This window comes from Chiloscyllium plagiosum, chromosome 20 (genome assembly GCF_004010195.1).
Source record: "Chiloscyllium plagiosum isolate BGI_BamShark_2017 chromosome 20, ASM401019v2, whole genome shotgun sequence".
NCBI lineage: Eukaryota > Metazoa > Chordata > Chondrichthyes > Orectolobiformes > Hemiscylliidae > Chiloscyllium > Chiloscyllium plagiosum.
Genome location: NC_057729.1, coordinates 32,241,487 through 32,262,698, shown reverse-complemented (window position 1 = coordinate 32,262,698; position 21,212 = coordinate 32,241,487). Strand labels below are relative to the sequence as shown.

The following is a 21,212-nucleotide window of genomic DNA, read 5'->3' as shown; positions in this document are numbered from 1 at the left end:
TCAGTGTTTAGAATCAAAGACTCTAACTGCTTTCACATCTTGCTCCGCCTCATTTCTGTAATCTAATCAAAATATGATTAGTTCCAAAACTTCCTTCACAGTATGAACATCTGTTAAAAGATATTGTTGTGATTCAAACAGGAACAATGCAGATTTCACTATGAGAAAACAGCTTCTTTCCGGTATTACTAATATTTGATTCTACATTGTCCAGAAGTCCTTGAACTATCACAGATAATTAAACTTTAAAAAATGACTGACATGATTCTTCACAAGTGTAGATTCCTGAGCTAGGCAAAGTTATGATTCCCATTACATTAATCCAGAGTGTCGAATATATTATCCCATGTTGAAAATGACTGAAGTTTTTCAAATGCATAAATTAAAACACTGGATTCAAAGTCACTGTTTTGCATAATATAAATAACTAAACAAATTTTTTGCATCAATGTGTATATCAACAATTTAGTTTATACACAGGAGTATAAAGTAACTGAAAGAAAGAGGTCAGTGCAACAACAGAACTATAATGATCCAAGATAATTCTTCATTTTACCCTGTGCAAATTCCATAGCTTGCAGTTTTTCAACAAATGTGATGTTGCACATGCTAGTATCAAAAGCAGTGGATATGTCCACTCATATAAAGGCATACATACAGCAATCTCATGTTATCTCTTTATATCTTAGGGAATGTACAGTGTATATAACAGAAAAGCTTCAAAACGAGCAGAGAACTGGTTTGCTTTGGCAGCACTTCCCGGTTTATTTAAGATTGATTCGGGTGTGAGTATATCCAAGCTATTCCCAGCACATGAACTTTAGGCAGACCTTCGGCATGCCTAAGATACAGAAAGCATAATCACTTAAAAAATGTAATTACTACATTTACAGAGATCAGTACAATGCACAGTCATCTTCTCCCACTACTCATAACTAACTCTGAATATTAAACACATCTTGAATACAAACACAGGTTTTATAATTACAAAGTCAGTATCATATAGAATAATATTCCAAGCACTGGAGATTTCAACAGCTTTAAGCACTTTTAACAAATCCAGCTGAAAGCGTGTTGAAAAAATAAATATATGAGAGCATACTCACACAGCACTCTTAAAAACTTTCATCAGGCAAAACTCCTAATGTAAAAGGCAGAAATCGGAAATACAATATAGATTTCTAAAAAGTAACCACAGTTATGGCTTAATTTAGTAAGGATTTGCACATGTTACCACTAACAAGCCAAAACATGATAAGATTTGATTTTCTGAAATATATTGAACAATTCCAGTTTTTTTGCATTTTCTAAATGATAAACAAAAATCATCAGTAAAATATCCAAAGTAAATTCTATTAAAACATATAATTTGGTATATATTCAGTATTTAGTGTATATTATAACTAAAAAAAGCATGTGCTACCCTTTTTTCAATGCAACAAATAAGTTAACTCCTTACTTCCTTGTCTGAAGAGCAGAGAGATCTGGCACAGCTTTGAACTTTGTGAAAGCTTTATGTCATGACACAGCCAAAAATTAATCTCCACGAGGTCAAAAATATAGACATTGAAATGTTAAAAGAACACAACGCAGCACATGACTCACACCCGCCACAGCCAAGCCCATTATGAAACACTTCTTAAAATGCACTAACTCAAAACTAAATCTATGGTAAAATTTGTTTGCACAGAGACGTTACAGAATGAAGGAATGTCTCATCGGTTTGCAAAGTGAAGAATCTCTTGTTTGGGAATGTACACCTTTCTTGTTTTAATGCATAATTTGTCAGTGATGTCTAATCTACTAACACATATAATGATATGATTTTCACAGCAATTTGTATTTTGGGCTGCTGGAGGGAATGATAACTTGTAATATTATGAATTGATCATTTTGAAGCAAACAGATAAAACTTGCGTTACTCAATGGCTGCTTCATTATCTTGCAACAGTTAGCATTATGCTTTGGATCCTGTATACATATTGGGCAATCCAGATCCAGATCCGGATAACATTTTAAAGGACAACAACAGCTCACAAAATGATTGAAAATTTCTAAATTTCCCAACATTCTTCAAAAATATTATGAAATTTAAGAAAGAAAGGTGTATAGAACCACTGGTAAAATGCCCCAGATTTTAACATCTAATCCTAAATTTCACAAGTGGACAATGAACCTGAAAAATCACTGGTGTAAATATCTTTCTGAATAGTATTCTTTGTAAATATAATGTTCTTGTAAAACTGCCCGACTACAATTTAACATTTACATTAGTGAAACAGCTAGCACTCTAAAGAACTATGGTGCACTCCAGAATGTGTAAGTAACCCAGAAGGTTACATTTCCTGTGAAATCCATCCAAAATCTTTGTCATCTGTTACAGGAATTCCTTGATTCTCTTGGTCTTGCTGGGAATCAATCACCTCCTTATCATCTTCAATAACTATATCAGCCTGGGGAATAACATCGTCATCCTTCCACTTCATCTCCTCACCATCTGCCATTTCATCAACCTCCCTTTCTCTGTCCTCATGATCATCAGGGTACTGGTTTTCCCCATGTTCGTCAGGGTACTGACTTTCCCCACTCTCATCGGGGTACTGGCCTTCTCCACGATCGTCGGGATACTGACCTTCACCATGATCGTCAGGGTACTGGCCTTCACCATGCTCGTCAGGGTACTGGCCTTCACCATGCTCGTCAGGGTATTGGCCTTCCCCATGCTCGTCAGGGTATTGGCCTTCCCCATGCTCGTCAGGGTACTGGCCTTCCCCATGCTCATCAGGGTACTGGCCTTCCCCATGCTCATCAGGGTACTGGCCTTCCACATGCTCATCAGGGTACTGGCCTTCCACATGCTCATCAGCATACTGCATTTCTCCATGCTCATCAGGGTATGGATTTTCTGCAGAAAACATTCCATCTGGAGACTCATCTGCACCATCCTGGTCGAGCTGAGACATCAGACTTCCGCCTGCACAATCCACACATATTCCGTGGCGTCTAGAGCCATGTTTAATGCCAACGCTGGCTGCTGACATAAAGACTCGGTTGCAGACTTTGCAGACATACTTTTTGTCTTTGCTGTGGACCTGAATAAATGAAACAAATAATGTTTAGTTCTTCTTTTAAAAAATAATTCTACTTAAAAAGCCATTAGTGAAAAGAACTTTAAAGTTGTTCAGGAGGTCACACAAAAAACCAGCTCAAGTGTGATCTGATAGAAAATATTAGATAAATATTTCCATTGTCTTTTTTTTGCTACAAGTTTGCTGCAGTGTGGTTTTACAGGCACCTTCTAACTCCCACAGACTTGGTGACCATTTGAACATGTCACTCAGGACAAGTGCCATCAGGTTACCTGACCTCCTTGCCCTCCACATCCACAGGCACACTTTAGCAGGGTCACTAGATAATAGTATGAAGGCTGGTTAATGTTCCTCTCTGCCACCCTGGATACAATTTCTGATTCTCACTTGATATATTTTCTTAAACCATTGGTTAAGGTGACAGCATTTAATAGTGGTAAATCCAAACTGAGAAATACAGTTTGTCTATCACTGAATGCGGCCCACATACTGACCCCACAAAGTAGGTTTCACAACTTACAAGCAGTTGCAGATGGGGGTTACAGTGAAATTCTTTCACCCCAGTATTGCCAGAATAATGATGGGAGAGCAAAAAAGAAAAAAACAACAAATAAGAATTTGCTTTCAAGTTTCTTTAAAAAGTAGTAGTGAAGAATGCACGTGCCTCCAACGATAAAAACAAAAAGAAATTGATGGAAATACTCAGCAGTTAAGGGCAAGAACATCTGTGTCAAGTGTATTATTATGATGATCCACCATAAAGAACAACACAGTTTCCATGTGATAAACACTGGTTGGGTCACACCAATGTTCAGTTCTGGTCTCCTCACATGATTGGAAACAGAGGCTCCTAACATGTTTTAGAGGGCCACTGGATTAATATTAGTTTGAAAACCCTTCACTTTTGGGTGTGGTTCATTGAAGTGGTCTTTTTTACTTGAGAATGACGAAGACCTTGGAAGACCTGATACACTTAAAATGATTAAAGAACTAGGCTGTTTATAGTTGATAGAATATTTGAATTAATGAGAATGAGGGATATGTACATGTTATTTAAAGCAAGAGATTAAGTTATGTGCAATGAAGCTTTATTTACAGAGTCAGAGCGATATGGAACATTGCCAATTTGTCTTTTGAGGACAAATTGACAAGCAATGTTCTAAAAAGGGAACTGGACATGCTCCTAGAGAATGACAATCTCAATGCATACAAAGGTAGGCAGAATATTGAATAGTGTGTCCTGTAGTCACTATTATGTCAGAATAGAGTTTGTTTTCGATTATCTTCCTGAGGGAGGGAGGAAGGAAGGAAAATTTTAATTTCCCTGGGTTAGCAGAGATTTATTTTCTTTAAAATCTCTTTTCCTCAGTCAGGAGATCACATGACTGAGGAGCGAGGTGCACGGATGCTTAGTTACAACATGCCGGAATGAGCCAGATGATCTTTTTCCTTACATCTCTTGTAGTGCTTCACAATGGCTGAAGTGCGATATTTACCTCTAAACTGACCTACCTACACTGTTCAAGTGAGAAGGCAGCTGTTCCTGAATTGTTGAGGTCACAATTTAAAAATCATTTAAATTTATCCTACTTAAATCTGAATGGGATCACATAGCAGAGCAGATTTCCACATTGTTGGGGAGGTTATAATATGAAAGCTGTGAAAAGCTCAACTAGAAGAGGTTGGGAGAGTTCAAGAGAACAATTCTTCAGCAGCGTACTTGATATATTATCAGGACCCATAGCCTTTAATGTCATCAGCACCAGGCATTTCCTCATTTTTTAAATTGGATACATCCAATCATGATGATTTGCAAAACATCATTTGCAAATGTTTTTGTTTAAACCTACATTTTCAGTAACAGAAATTTCAATTAGTGAGAAATAGAACATAGAACATTACAGCGCAGTACAGGTCTTTCGGCCCTCAATGTTCCAGCGACCTGTGGAACCAATCTGAAGCCGATCTAACCTACACTATTCCATCATCATCCATACGTTTATCCAATGACCATTTAAATGCTCTTAAGGTTGGTGAATCTACTACTGTTGCAGGCAGTGCGTTCCATGCCCTTACTACTATCTGAGTAAGGGAACTACCTCTGACATCTGACCTATATCCATCAGCCCTCAATTTAAAGCTATGGCCACTCGTGCTAGCCACCACCATCTGAGGAAAAAGGCTCTCACTGTCCACCCTATCTAATCCTCTGATCATCTTGTTTGTCTCGATGAAGGCACCTCTCAACCTTCTCGCTAACGAAAGCAGCCTCAAGTCCCTCAGCCTTTCTTCATCATAATACCTTCCCTCCATACCAGGCAACATCCTGGTAAATCTCCTCTGCACCCTTACCAATGCTTCCACATCCCTCCTATAATGCGGTGACCAGAACTGCACACAATATTCCAAGTGTGTACATGACCTCATGACTCCGAAACTCAATCCCTCTACCAATAAAAACTAACACACCATACACCTTCTTATCAACCCTATCAACCTGGGTGGCCACTTCCAGGGATCTACGTACATGAATACCAAAATCTCTCTGCTCATCGACACTACCAAGACTCTTACTATTAGGCCAGTACTCTGCATTCCTGTTGCTCCTTACAAAGTGAATCACTTCACTTTTCTGCATTGAACTACATTTGCCACGTCTGAGCCCAGCTCTGCAGCTTATCTATGACTCTCTGTAACCTGCAGCACCCTTTGGCACTGTCCATAACTCCACCAACCTTAACATCATCCACACAATAAATGGATGATAAACACTAATTTTTAGGACCCATGTGACAAACTTTGCAATCATAAGGTGAAATTCTCTCATTATAAATGAACAGGTATTGTACATGATTGTTTAATACTGAAAATGCCCATCACAAAAAGAAAGAATAACTGCAGTACTTAGGATTTCAATGAAATACCTGCTTTACATATTAAATTTAAAATACAATAGAAACAAAAATGTGGTAGGAAGCAAAAAAAAGAGAATGTGAAAATAAAAATTAATCAAGATTGAGAGAGAATGTTATGAAAAATATAACTCAATTTCTCCATGACATTCAATCAAATTCCACTCAATGGCATTAATCACAACATGAGAAATGTAATTTACTTGATCAAATCTATTCAAGATGGCCACATCTATGGCATTATTTAAGACAGGCTTTTGGTACAGAGCAACCAATTGTGTTCTACTCTCAGGCAGGAGTCAGTTAGCTGGATGGTAATGCAGAATGACGCTAACATTACAATCTAATTTCTGCATGGGCTGAGATTACCATGAAGATCCCATCTTCCTCTCCCCTCATCTGAGGCATAGTAACCCACCAGTTATCACAGTGTAATGAGAGAGCAGCCCAAATGGCCCTCTACGACTATGGTAACTTTATTTTCAGGTGATTTTATCAGATGGGAAAGAGAGTTATGTGAAAAGCATTTTGATTTTATCATCCTCAATTTGTTAGATGATCCATTCCTTTAACTGCCTTTCACATTAGGCTCATTTTATTCACTCTAATTGATGTAAGCTGTTCAACAGGTTTTGGTTACATTTTAAAATAACAGTATGCAAGCATTACTAACTTTTGTAACAATGGACACCAAAGAAAAGAAAATATTTATAAGGTTGGTTTTTGTTTGATGTAAGTCTTGTTCATTGCATGAAACCATATGCCGAAACTGTAGATACATATTATCCACTAAGATAACACATTCAATTCCTAATCTATCCTAAACTTCCTCCCACCTTTATGACATGTCATACATGACATTACTATACTGATTTCCCACCAATATCCTAGAGTGAAACTGTTGACCAGAAACACAACAGGACCAACTGGACTCGTTACAAGAACAGGTCAAAGGTTGGGAATTCTGAGATGTGTACTCATGTCCTGATTCTTCATTGTCTGCCTAACATCTATTAGGCACAAGTTAGGAGTGTGATGGAACACACTATTTGCTTAGACATATGAAATCCCAATGATACTCAAGATGTTTGTTACAATCCAGGAGAAAAACTGACTGGGTACTTGATCAACACAATGTTCGCTAATCTAAGGATTCCCTCTGACACAGGAGCAGCAGTGTGTTCTCACAATTCACCAAACTCTTTGATAGCCCCCTCCAAACTCTCAACCTTTATAAACTAAAAGGACAAAGGAGACAAAACATCACCACCTCAAAGTTCTTCCCAAAGGACACATGACCCCAACAGGAATTATATTGATTTTCCTTCATAGTTATTTGATCAAAATTATCCAATTCCCTTGCTAACAGCACTGAGCTTTTCTACACACAAGGACTACTGTGCTTCAGAAAGCTACTACATCAATGACAATTAGGGATTGGCAATGAATGCTGACTTCATTCATAGCCCATGACAGAATGAAACATAAGTATTGATCCAAAAGTAAACGACAAAACAGTAACATTTAGTTAAATTCCCCCCACACAGGTGTCAGCTTGAATTTTAATTTGAGGCCCAACATAATTCATGCATTTTATCATGAATCGTAGACTGTTACATCATTGACTAAGGCTATTGATTTTACCTTCTATAATATAGAGTTGGAGGGCTTAAGCTATAGGGAGAGGCTGAATAGGCTGGGGTCATTTTCCATGGAGTGTCAGGGGCTTTGGGGTGACCTTACGAATTTTATAAAGATCACAAGGGGCATGCAGAATAAATATGCTATGTCTTTTCCCCACGGTTGGGGAGTCCAAAGCTAGAGGGCATAGGTTTAAGGTGAGAGGGAAAAGATTTAAAAGGGACCTTAACTGGCAACTTTTCCATGCAGAGGGTGGTGCGTGTATGGAATGAGCTGCCAGAGGAAGTGGTGGAGGCTGTTACAATTGCAATATTTAAAAGGCATCTGGATGGGTATAGGAATAGGAAGGGTTTGGAGGGATATGGGCCAGGTGCTGGCAAGTGAAACTGGATAATTTAGGATATCTGGTTGGCATAGACAAGTCGAACCGAAGGGTCTGTTTCCATGCTGTACATCGGGCGGCACAGAGACACAGTGGTTAGCACTGCTGCCTCACAGTGTCAGAGACCCAGGTTCAATTCCCACCTCAGGCGACTGACTGACTGTGTGGAGTTTGCACATTCTCCCCGTGTCTGCGTGGGTTTCTTCTGGGTTCTCCGGTTTCCTCCCACAGTCCAAAAATATGCAGGTTAGGTGAATTGGCCATGCTAAATTGCCAGTAGCGTTAGGTGTAGGGGTAACTGTAGAGGAATGGGTCTGGGTGGGTTGCGCTTCGGCGGGTCGGTGTGGACTTGTTGGGCCGAAGGGCCTGTTTCCACACTAAGTAATTTAATCTAATCTATGACTGAGTTATCTAGTCTAAATGGCAGGTTTAACAAGTAACTTGAACTCACTATGCTTAAATGATATCTCAAACACTTCCAAGGTCCGAAACAATGCTTAAATGAAGCGAAAGAGTGCAACATCTGAGTGTGTGTAAATTTAACCATAAACATCTTTGCCAGATTCAAAAATTAATCTGCACATTTTAAGAAAAATGCCAAAGATAAAAATTTCAATGAAGTGGATGCTGCATTTAATGTTTGATAGTCTAGTCTTGATCAATGCAAGTAATGCTGAACATTTAGGCATTGCACCTATTTGTCATTTCATTAAATCAAAAATACCAAAATATTTCAAACCAGCCTGTGGCCACATTTATGTTCTTCTAACACATCCAAATAATGTTGAAACTAGTTTTAAAAACATAATTATACAATCTGCACTGCACAATTTCAGTACAGGTCACTCTGCTACAACGCGACACTTGTGTTCGTCTGCAATCTCGGATTATAGAAAATTGCACTATAGAGGATCACGAACAGAAGTTCACATTACCCAAACAGTTTGCACAATTCGAAGGAGAAAGTGAGGATGGCGAATGCTGGAGATCCGAGTCGAGAGTGTAGTGATGGAAAAGCACAGCAAGCCAGGCAGCATTAGAGGAGGGGAAGAATCGACATTTCGGACGTAAGCATAATTCATCAATCGCACTATAGCCTATTCGTGCTGACGAAACACACATTATAGCAGAACGACCTGTACCCATAAATAAGAACAATGCTTACCAACGTGTGTCTTTTCATATGTTCCCGCCGTGTAAACTTCTTACCACAAATTTCACAAGGGTACGGCCTTTCACCTGTGTGAGAGCGCATATGCCTTTTCAGGATACACTGATGCATAGCAGAGAAGCTGCAGTACGGACATTTGAACTTCTTTCGTATCACGGTAAATTCGTTAACTGTAAAATGTGAAGAAAAAAATTCATTTAATTTGGATTCATTTCAACAAATATTCTTAGAATATTACACAAAACGTTTGGTTTTTATTAGAATATTACTTTGCTTCTTTCTTTTAAGTATGGGTAATTCATAGATTCTACTAAGTAGGCACCATCAAACGAAACCAACAGTTATTGTATGAAATTCTGGTCTCCGTCCTACAGGGAAAATGTTGTGAAACTCGAAAGGGTTGAGAAAAAATGTACAAGGATGTTGATCAAAGGGTTTGAGCTACAGGGAGAGGCTGAACAGGCTGGGGCTATTTTCCCTGGAGCATTAGACGCTAAGGAGTGACCTGACAGAGATTTATAAAATCATGAGTAGCACGGATAGGATAAACGGACAAGGTCTTTTCCCTGGGCTTGGGGAGTCCAAAACTAGAAGACATTGATTTAAGATGAGAGCTAAGATTTAAAGGGAACTAAGGGGCAACTTTTTCGCACAGAAGGTGGTGCGTGTATGAAATGAGCTGCCAGAGGAAGTGGTGGAAGCTGGTACAATTACAATATTTAAAAGGCATATGATCGAAAGGGATTCGAAGGATATGAGCCAAATGCTGGCAAACAGGACTAGATTAATTTAGGATATCTGGTCCGCTTGGAAGAGTTGGACCGGAGGGTCTGTTTCCATGCTGTATCTCTCTATGACTCTAAAGCAAAATTATACTTTCAATTACACTCATAACATAGAATTATGCAGCATGGAAACAAACCCTTGAGTCCAACTCGTCCATGCCAACATCGTCTAACCTTTTCTAGTAAGACAACTCATCTATTTCAATTGTCAGTTTAGCAAGCCTTTTCTGAACAGTTCCAACTTCATTTACATCTTTGTTTAAATAAGGTGACAATCACAGCACACAGCACTCTAGATGCGTTGAAATTACAAGGAATTTGATCTATTTATGAGAACATGGAAGATTTTACTATACAGCTTATTCTACTATAATGTGGCAATTGCATTCCTCTGCAACCTCGTTCAATAGAAAATTGTGCTTTGGAAAACTGCTGTAGAAAATTGCGCGGTAGAAGGTCGCTATACCCCTTCAGCAGTAAGGTTGTGTAATCCAAACAGTGCCCACAACTCGTCAACTGTGTTATACCAGAATGTCTATTCAAGGCAATCTATAGAAGAAAGGTCAATGTCATTCTCCACTCTGCTAGCTTAAGTGCCACCATCTTCTCTCTGATTGCCTCACACGCTCAATAAGACCATAATAAATAGGAATAGGAGAAGGCAATTCGGCCCCAAGAGCCTGTTCCATCATTCGATTATGGTGGATGTTCATTTATTTTCACAGCAACCCTTCTACTTCAGCTTTTAACAAACTACTGCTTTACTACAGGTAGAGAATTTACATTGAAAACTCCAATTCCTAAAAAAAAGCTCCTTATTTGAACAATAAAATCAGAGGACTTTGAAACTGGCAGTGATATGCAGTTCCTCAACAAATACACAAAAACAAATTAGTCAGTACAATTTCTAGTGGCTGTTTTGATACGAATAACTGCCCTAACAGAAAGAGAACAAAATCAACAATCCAACTAAATTTCACATTGAGCACCTGCTTCACATGAAAGCTAAAAGCACAGAAATAATGCACAAACACGGGAAGCTACGATTGCTTCAACTCAAAATTTTAAAAAATCTTTAAAAATCTTTTGCTTTTAGGGAGAGTGAGAGAGAATGATAGGGCAAGGAGGAAAAGAGAACAAACTCTGGCTTAAAATGTAACTTTTCTTTCCCATGAATAACATTAACAGAAGTATTTTCATCAGAAACAAGTGACAAAACAAAATCACAGCATATATGGGCTATTCTTCCCAAACACTTGAGTCGGCAAGCCAGAGCATTCAACTCTAAATGAAGGTCGGAAAACATAGTCAGTAGGGAAGTCCACAGTGGCATTGATGGATATCAGCCAAAACTGAAAAGGTTGAAGCAATTCATATTATTTGGACAAACCAACCCTCAAAAGTTGTAGTAAAATGGATCTTGTGGTACAGTGGCAATGTCCTTATCTCTGAATCAAAGGCCTGGATTCTTAGAGTACCACCTGCTTGAATACACTTTTAAATCAACCTATCTGGACAGGTTAATAACTTAAACAAACTTTGCATAGTCAGTCAGTGCTACTGAACTGTGTGAAAAGATTTCTTAAATCGTTATGCAATATATTGTTAAAATGGCAGTTCAGTGTCAAATTTAAAATCAAACATTGTGCGGAACAGATTCTGAGGTGTTTGAGTTCTCTCAGAGAATACAGAAAAGTAATTTCCTGTTGAACTGCATGAAACCAATTAGCTTCAAGTCTAGACAAGGTACAATCACTTAAGACTCCTAAACTTAAAGACATTCATGAACAAAAGAAAAAAGTAAACAGGAGACCTTGCATCAAGGACTATATACCTCAGGCATTCAAATCACATTTTACATAATATTGCATTTTCTTCATTCGACAAAAGCTACATTGTGCAAACGTAAGCAGCAATCAATTTATGCAAATTAAAGATTCCACATACAGCAAATGAGATGGCCAGTTTGTTTTATTTATTGGGCTGAGGGAAGAATTTTCATAAAACCCAAAAAAAACCAATTAAAAGGCAGGCAATTTTAACTTCTCATCAAAGGATTGCACCCAGGATGTCTTGTGACGCAATCTTAGTGTCACCACCTATACATCAGAAGTCGGAGATTCAGACCTCACCTGTCCATAGGTGTGTCAATACACATCTGATCAGGTTAGTTAAAAATAAGAGAAGGACTGCAACTAGGTATCAGCATTTACTGAGGTCCAAGAATTAGGAAGCAGTGCTGCCAACAGAGCCAGATGCATATGACGTAATGTATAACAGTCCATTCAAAGGGTGAAAGTAGCAATTTCAGTGAATGAAGTGGAATTTTGAAGAATTTAATCAGTTCAAAACAAGAGATATGAAGACAACCTGACAGCATTGGAAAGATCTTTGGACATCTTTGGACTGTGGGAGGAAACTGGAGCACCCGGAGGAAACCCACGCAGACACGGGGAGAATGTGCAAACTCCACACACAACAGAAGATTTGTACTAGTTGTGGTACTCTCAAATGGGGTGCATTAGCACATGAAAATGGTTTTGTATTCTGACAAGGGTACCTTCAAAACAAGAGATATGAAGACAACCTGACAGCATTGGAAAGAATAATTACAACAGAAGATTTGTACTAGTTGTGGTACTCTCAAATGGGGTGCATTAGCACATGAAAATGGTTTTGTATTCTGACAAGGGTACCTTCAAGTAACATGAATGCAAGCTAGAAAATAACAAGATTAGATTCGTATTTGATTAGGATTCCCTGCAGTGTGGAAACAGGCCCTTCGGGCCAACAAGTCCATACCGACCCACCCACCCAGACCCATTTCCCTCTGACTAATGCACCTAACACTATGGACCCATTTCCCTCTGACTAATGCACCCGACCCACTGAAGTGCAACCCACCCATACCCCTATATTTACCCCTTCACCTAACACTACGGGCAATTTACCATGGCCAATTCACCTGACCAGCACATCTTTGGACTGTGGGAGGAAACTGGAGCACCCGGAGGAAACCCACGCAGACACGGGGAGAATGTGCAAACTCCACACACACAGTCTAGGAATCGAGACTGAAATCGAACCTGGGACCCTGGTGCTATGAGGCAGCAGTGCTAACCACTGAGCCACCGTGCCACCCGATACTTACACAGTAGATACTGTGTTAGGAAGATTTAAACCTTATAGACAATTGTAATACCATGCTAAAGTTCTAAAGGACATAATTAATAAGTTAACCATTAGGTGTCATTTACATGTTTAATTTTGACTGCAGAAGAAAACATAGATAACAAGCTGCCCAGAACGTTCATTATGATGGAGAAATTCAGTTCCGATTCACAGAAACTTAGGAATATGCAGAATGTGATGTGTCATGGAAGGTTGTGCACCCAGGATTGGGTGGATAGATGGGTAAATAACAGATTCATCTAGATATTGAAGCCAACATGAAGGAGTAGTGAGGTAAAAGTGGAAGGAGTAGGTGCACAGTTTAAAAAAAAAGCAAGCATAACAGACAAATGTCACAAGTACTGACTCCAATCACACAACTTGAAGGAGATGAACTCGTCAAAGAATGATAATGCACAATGAGTTTTATTGTAAGAGAAAATTATAAAAGCTCTTGAAAGACTGTTTAAATACAACCATACAGTTTATTTCTCAATTAGAATCAAAGCCAAAATTCAATATTCTTGATATTGCAGGATTTTGGCTTACTCAAAGTCCACACTACCTTGGTCCCAATATGTATACTGGCTCAACAAATGCAAACGTTGTTTCATTTGTAACAGATGTAACAATGACTGTTGCAAAGATGTGTTGGAAAACAAAACTACCTGTCTCAGCACATTAATCCTATTAGTTACTTTAGGAACAGTGAAATTGGAAGATGTTTTTGTACCAGATGCTTCAACCCTGAAATCATTTGTTAAGATCTCAGCTGATGGTAATAGCAGACAAGTCAGATCCCAGAATAAAAGATCATATGTTTAATTTCTGCAGTTATTCCTGTGGTAATGAGTCACACACAACAAAACTATTATGCTAATCAGGCAGTTAGAAAGATCTTAATACCATTAGTAAAACAAAGTTTCAGCCAGTTTGCCAATACTAACTTTTTACAGACACCCAATTTTAGAAATATCACTCATATCTCCTCAATTTTTACTCTTGCAGATTTATTTTCCTTTGACTTCAGAGACAGTTTTTTGGTTCCTTTCTGAAGTTGATGGCACAATTCTGATGGCCTAAACTTTTTCAATTCTAATAACTGAATATTTCTATTCAAACTGTCCTGGCTGGAAACTTCACAAACTAAACACCTTGATTCGGGTGACTGATTTTCCCTGCTGGGAAAACCTGCTGTCCATTATGAGTGGAGTTCCAAAACAAAAAGTAATGGGTACGTGAATACTACAGGAGTTCTGCTGGGCTCTTGACTGAAACACATGCCTTCTTGGAACCAACTGTCTTAAATGACTGTTGCAAATGAATGTCTGACCTGCTCATACAAAAATTATCTTGTCAGAACTGACCAAATATCTCTCTGCCTCAACTTTAAAACTCAAAATACACGTAATACACCTTTCATTATGCTTGGTGGAAAACAAGACAGATCAAGAAAATGTACCACTCGACTGCACTTCAGAGAGAGTTGGCCATTAAGTGATTGAATTAACTATTTTATAATTCCAACATAAACAAAAAAGAATCAATTCATCTTTAGCAATTCCCACATTACATGTCAAATTTAATGTGCAAGACAGTTTTATGACAAAAGAATCACAAACAGAATGAAGTCAAGGCAGACGGAAAACAGATGGTACAAGGTTGAAGAAGAAACAGCATTCAAAGTTAATAATCCAAAGTCCATATTCCATGTCAGCAGTTTAAGTTACAAGTCAGACTGCTGATCAGTCCAAGCTCACTCAAGTTGCACATTTAGCCTTTATCATTGAAGTAGTAAATTATTGTGGATAGTTCAGTGTACACTCTTCCTAAGCTGTTGGGGTTAAGGCTAGTGTTCTTCAAGCAAGCTTTCAGGGTATCTTGAAAACATTCCTGCCAGTTGCACCAAGACCAGTCACAAATTGGGAACAAAGAGCCTTTCTAAAGGTCAGTGCTCAGCATTCTGATGCACTGACCTGACTGATGCAGTTACTGTTATAGACTTTTCACATCTATGCTTAGGACTCTGGTTTCCTGGAGGATGCTAAGGTATTTGTTTAGTGATCCATCTTGATGATGCATAGAATCTTCCCTGGTCAACATTGGCAGTATGTTAAGCTTTCTCAGAGTCAGCGATACATCACCTAACTTTTGCAGCCAATGGGAGCTGTCAGGAAGATGACCGGAGACTGCAATCATGGTTTCTTTTCTTGGTGAAGGCACATCTGAGAAGCTTCCCAAAAGGAGAAGCTCATGCACCAAGATCTTGTGTCAGATCTCTAGTTTATGGCTGCTGACTCAGATGTATGGCCATCAAGATAGCTGAAGTTTGCGACCACCTCCAGGAGTGATCGTAACCATAATGCAAGGAGGTTAGAGGGTAAGGATATTTTGTGCAAGCCTGGGTTTTGATGAGAGGACAACATTCATCTTATTGGCCTTCAGATATAGGACTGAATGGGTAGTCCGACTGTTTCTCCCAGGGTGCAAATGCCAATTACTGTGAGACATGCATTTAAAGCAAAAGGGGAAAAAGTTGAAAGACAACGTGAGAAGATGGAAGTGCCTGGAATGTGTTGCCAGAGGTGGTGATAGAAGTAGGTACATTGGCAATATTTTAGAGGCATCCCGACAGACACATGAAAAGGCAGAGAATGGAGGGATACGCACTGCATGGAGGCAAAAGGTTTTTTAAGCTTAGAGAGGTGTCATGTGTCAGTTCAGCCTTTATGGACCAAAGGGCCTATTCCTGTGCTGTAGTGTTCTTTGAGCTCCTCTTTTGTTCTTTGTATAGCTTGATAGGTTTCTTGTAACAGGTCAAGGAATGCCAATAGCCTTCTCAGGTTGAATAGCTTTCATCCAACCTGCACTAAATTCAGGCCTCCAGTGAAAGGGCACCCTTCACCATCCAGGATGGTCACTACAAAGATGGAGACAAGGGATAAGCACACATCTTTGGTTTGATAACAGTTCTGCTGAAAAAGTTAAATTCCAATTCACTACCAAGACAGCGGCAGTCATGAATCGGCTGCACAACCTGATGTATTCCTGCCAACCGACGGCCAAGACCTTCTAGACAGCTTCCTAATGACGAAGGCACAAGTCTTCAACAGATTACTGAAAGCCGTAGAGAGACTCTAATTTTGCTCACAGCTTTTTCCTTGGATCTGCTAAATTGTAAGAATTACATCTCAGTGTTCCATAATGCTCTGAACTTACACAGGGATTCCAGCAAAACAGGTTATGTAAGTGAAGGTAGGTGTTCTAGTGGTGCTACAGCAACAATCTTACCTGCAATGGAGTATAGATTTGCAGCTCATGGAGTTGTATTTAAGTTAGCTTACTTTTCAAGATTAATAAAATTTTGGTATTGCTTAAATCTCCTGGGAGGTTCAATTTTCAGAAAAATATAAGCTCTACACAATCAAGTCTTCACAGTACATGTACTCCTGGGATTGCGTGGTTTGGCTTTTTGAAGTGGTTTGACAACTTCATCCAGGGCCCAAGTTCTGTTAAGGACGCATTCACTGTATGCTGGCCTCCAAACTACAGAGCAGGATCCAAGATTATCACAATTGAGAAGAGCCCCAATGTGTTCATTCCACCTGATCCTGATGGAGTCAGTCAGAGATTAAGGTGAACCAGTCAGCTGTGAGCACTGACATGGGGCCTTTATGAAACGAAACATCATTGCTTTCATGAAGTCTGGAGGAAGCTTCTTAAAATCATGCTTTTGTTGCCATATACATGGATCTTCTTGGCCTTCTCGTGCCACCAAATGTGCTGGATCTCTCCGATCACACTCTGTCTTCAACCTTGGATTGCCAGTGGGACATATATGAAACAAACTGTTTTTGGATCGCCAAAGACAGAAAGCAGCTTTCTTCTGCTTTATTCACTTAGTCAATCGCAATGTTGTTTTGATTAAACCACCCCTGGTGACAGTGACTTTGAAGCCCAGTGATTTAGCACAGGTTGAAATGAATGCCATTTTTGAGGCCAAAGCAGACGGGTAGATTAAATGCACTAGCAATGGGGAAGATGACAAGTTTGGAATGCAGGGCTTGCTGGAAGAGTTCACAGGTAGTCTATTCTTGGAGGGAGTTCATACTGAATCACCCATAGGCAGTCTTCATCTGTGTTAGTGGTGATGCTGGATGAACCAGAGTCTTTTTGGTATCTGTGTACACTCAATAGTTTGAATATGTCCACCAAGGACATTTTAAATTTGAAATGGTGTCCATAAATTAAAGTATTGGTCAATGGCAAATTTGGGACAGTTTTAGATTGGAAAAAACTTTGAATGACACTCCAAAATTGATTGGATAGAATTTCAATTCAACTATAAAAATCAGTAACTATCAATTAAAAAGACATGCACACTACTGTTGTATGTAAAATATGTTCAACTTCGTTAAGGACCACTATTCCTGTCGGTCCATTGCTTAATCTCTAGACAATTTCTATGGTTTGATCAAAATAGACTTGAATCTTGAATCAAAGAGTACTTTTAAAATTCTATGACTATCCAACTTGTATACAAATGCACCATAGCAAGCACTGGCCTTTCTCAATGGTTACGTGAGCAACAGAAGTTAGGAACTTGCAAATAAAACCTAATACCAAAGTAGTCATTTTCTTTCTGAGAATGAGACTATTCATTTAACAAAACAGCAGATGGCATTTTTGCCAGAGCATGGAAATTGTGGCATCATGAAGTGCAAGCTTATACTGGCAAGGTGCGTGAAATGGAACATCTGTGAGCTTAGTTAATGGTGTGATCCAAAATGTCTTCTTTAAATTTACAGTTATGAATCAAAGAAAACAAAATGACAATGACACAACAGGATGAATTAAGAGTCAAGTCAGATACCAAAAAAACTGTGAAGTGAATTAAAGAAAGGTTAGAGGAAGAGAGAGGGAAAGAAAATCACATCTTTTATGCATTCAAAATCTCTAACAATTGATGACATGTAAAAAGGAGGCTGAACATTTGGGGAGCTGTTTGTGCAACGAAAACAACAAAACTGGCAAAAATCAACCTGCAAATTGTAGTAGTCAGAACTCTCAGCTATCTCAACACTACCGCCCCAAAAACAAAACTTGTTTGTTGTGGTGACATCCATCATGAACATCACATTACTTTCCGACCAGGAACCAGCCAAAAATTGCTCTAATCGAGGGAAAAAGTAGTGGAAACAAAGCATATGGTCAGAGTCCAGCTTTTCACAAATGATCCACTTCTTAGTGGGGTATCTTGAAAAGAGCAAATGCCTTTAAATTTCTCCAACCAAGAGTTGAAATACAGGATGCAAAACATGCTGATTTACTGAATTTGACTTCATTTAAGCTGCAACTCACACAGAAAACTGACAGAACAGAATAAATTTGTGACAGAATGCAGTGCATGAACAGAGCCCTGCTGGATTCGCGCAATTGTGAACAGAGGTAAGTGTTCTCAAAAATATTGTCCAATACTTCAGCAACATTATAGGTAAATCTCACTGCCAAAACATGCGTATCCCAGAACTATCTGAAACAAATTTTGAATAATCACTATTTGGTGGAATGATGATAACATAATATCACGTATCATTTGGAGATGCTGCCACCTGCTAATACTAAGGTAGACAAGGAGGCACAGCAAGCCAGGCGGCATCAGAAATCGACATTTTTGGTGTAACTCTTCTCCAGAACTGGGAGTGGGTGTAGGGCTTGGGGGGTGCGTGCAGGGTGAAGTGGGGACAGGTGAGGACAGGCATAGGATATGACCTGGTTGATCAATGGGAGGAATGAATCTGGTAGGTGTCTGGGACAAGGGGGAGGAGCTGGGAAGGGAGTCAGGGGAAGGGAAGGGAAGGTCATTTGAAATTGGAGAACTCAAGTGTTGAGTCCTCCAGGCTGTAGGCTTCCCAGGCAGATGATGAGTTGTTGTTCCTCTAATTTGCTGTTTCGTTCATTCTGGCAATGGAAGAGGCCAGGGATGGTCATGTCAGAAAGAAAATGGGAATAGAAATTATAATGGACGGTGACTGGGAGGTCCAGTCAGCCCCTGCGGACCCGGCTGAGATGCTCAGTGAACTGTTCCTGAAATTCACATTGATCTCCCCGATGTAGAGAAGACCACATCGGAAGCACCTGATGCAGTAAACGAGGTTGGAAGAGAGGCAGGTGAACCTCTGTCTCACCTGGAAGCAGGAACCGACTGGAACTCCCACTTGCCACCGATTATAATTCCCCTTCCCACTCCCTTTCCAACATTGAGTTCTCCTATTTGAAATAACCACCCTCAACTGGAATTGTTGACAAACAGAACATTCTTAATCTCCTTTTTTGACCAAGAATGCAAAGCATTTTTCTCTAATGCAAAAACAACAAAAACACACCTACCATTTGTTACTTGCTCTTTTATAGCCCATGAACTGATTTTGGCTGTTTATTGGAGATCTATCATCTCCGCCCAAGAACATCACTGGAGTTCTTCAGGATAGTGTCTTAGTCTAGACCATTGTCAACTACTTCACAATGGTTGCACAATATTCAGCACCATTCATAACTCTTCAAATACTAAAATGTTCCGCTTCCATATGCAACAAGACCTGGAGAACATCCAGGTTTGTGTTGATAAGTAGCAACTAATATGCATGCCAAACAAGTGCCATCTCCACTAATAGAGAATCTAATAATGTATCCTTGATATTAAACCATGTTATCATCCGTACATCAACATCCTGGGAACTAATTGTATTGAACAGCTATATGAATATCATGAGTACAAGAGCAGGTCGAGATGGGAAGTGGAGGCAAGTAACTCACCTCCTCCAATGCCAAAACCTAGCACCATCTACAAGGCTCCAGCAAGATAAGACGCTCAACACTACTCAAGCCAAGGCAGTCCATTTGATTGGCACCCAATCCGCCATCTTAAACATTAATTTCCAGTAAGGCATGAGGAAGCTACTTACCAAACATCTTTTGACAGCATCTTCCAAGTCTGCAGCTTCTGCAAGCTAGAAGGGCAACAGCCATACGGGAACACCACCACCTGCAGGTTCCTGTGCAAGCCAGTCCCCAGCCTAATTTAGAACAATTTCGCTGATCCTTCATTGTCACTGGCTCCAAATCAACGAACACCTTTTCAAAAATAGCACTGTGAAAGTGCAGACACCACAATGGTTTGATATGATGGCTCACAGTTACCTTCAAGGACAATTAGTGATGGGCACAAATGCTGGCCTTGCCAGTGATACTCGTATCCCATGGAAGAAATTAAAAGTTCAAGTTACCCTTCATATTCGATAGTACTATATTACTGTTGCCATGTCAATGTTTAAGACGACTTGACATGCTAGAAAATCCAGTCTGAACTTTCAAACATTTGCTTAAGCAAGTTGGTGGCATTTATAAACCACTAATGGAACAGAGGAAGGTGTGGGTCATGAAAGGACCAATAAACAAGCCATGAAAATACAGCTGAGACAAATGATATTTCTTGGCAATATATCGTTAAAAAAGTGTACTTGTGATTCAGTTAAAAGCATAGACAGAAGAAAAAAAGTATTCCAGAATTTAAGTTTAGGAAGGTTGAGAAGGAAGGAGGCAGCAACCGGAGAAAGATTTTTGGATAAACACAGAGGGAATAAGATTTTTTTTAAAAAAGAAAACCACAGTTAAGCTGATTTAATGAATAAATTGCAACAATTTTGTAGGAATGATTTATGAATTTAGTCCGTGAACATAGACAGTTCAAAAGGGTCACTGGACCCAGAATGCAAACTCTACTTTCTTTTTACAGAAGCTGAGACACCTGATAAGTTTTCCAGAAATTTCTATTTTATATCGGTGACAGACTAGTGACCTATTCTAGGAACAACCATTATATGAAAACAAACGTAAAAACAATGACTGCAGATGCTGGAAACCAGATTCTGGATCAGTGGTGCTGGAAGAGCACAGCAATTCAGGCAGCATCCGAGGACAGGCAAAATCGACGTTTCGGGCAAAAAGCCCTTCATCAGGAATAAAGGCCACTGATCCAGAATCTGGTTTCCAGCATCAGCA

The 21,212-nt window shown here is 39.3% G+C and overlaps 1 protein-coding gene across 3 annotated transcripts in view; it reads right to left on the bottom strand.

Moving 5' to 3' along the window:
• Positions 1-737: 737 nt before the first annotated feature.
• The window catches only part of LOC122560143 (zinc finger and BTB domain-containing protein 46-like), a 105,052-nt gene continuing 84,577 nt past the window's right edge, over positions 738-21,212 (bottom strand). For all 3 annotated transcript variants that reach the window (XM_043710445.1, XM_043710448.1, XM_043710447.1), the window contains 2 exons: positions 9,190-9,365; positions 738-3,092 (listed from right to left, as the gene is read on the bottom strand). In XM_043710445.1, coding sequence (XP_043566380.1) covers positions 2,337-3,092; positions 9,190-9,365 — 932 coding nt within the window. In that variant the 3' untranslated portion in view covers positions 738-2,336. The remainder of the gene's footprint in view (positions 3,093-9,189; positions 9,366-21,212) is intronic.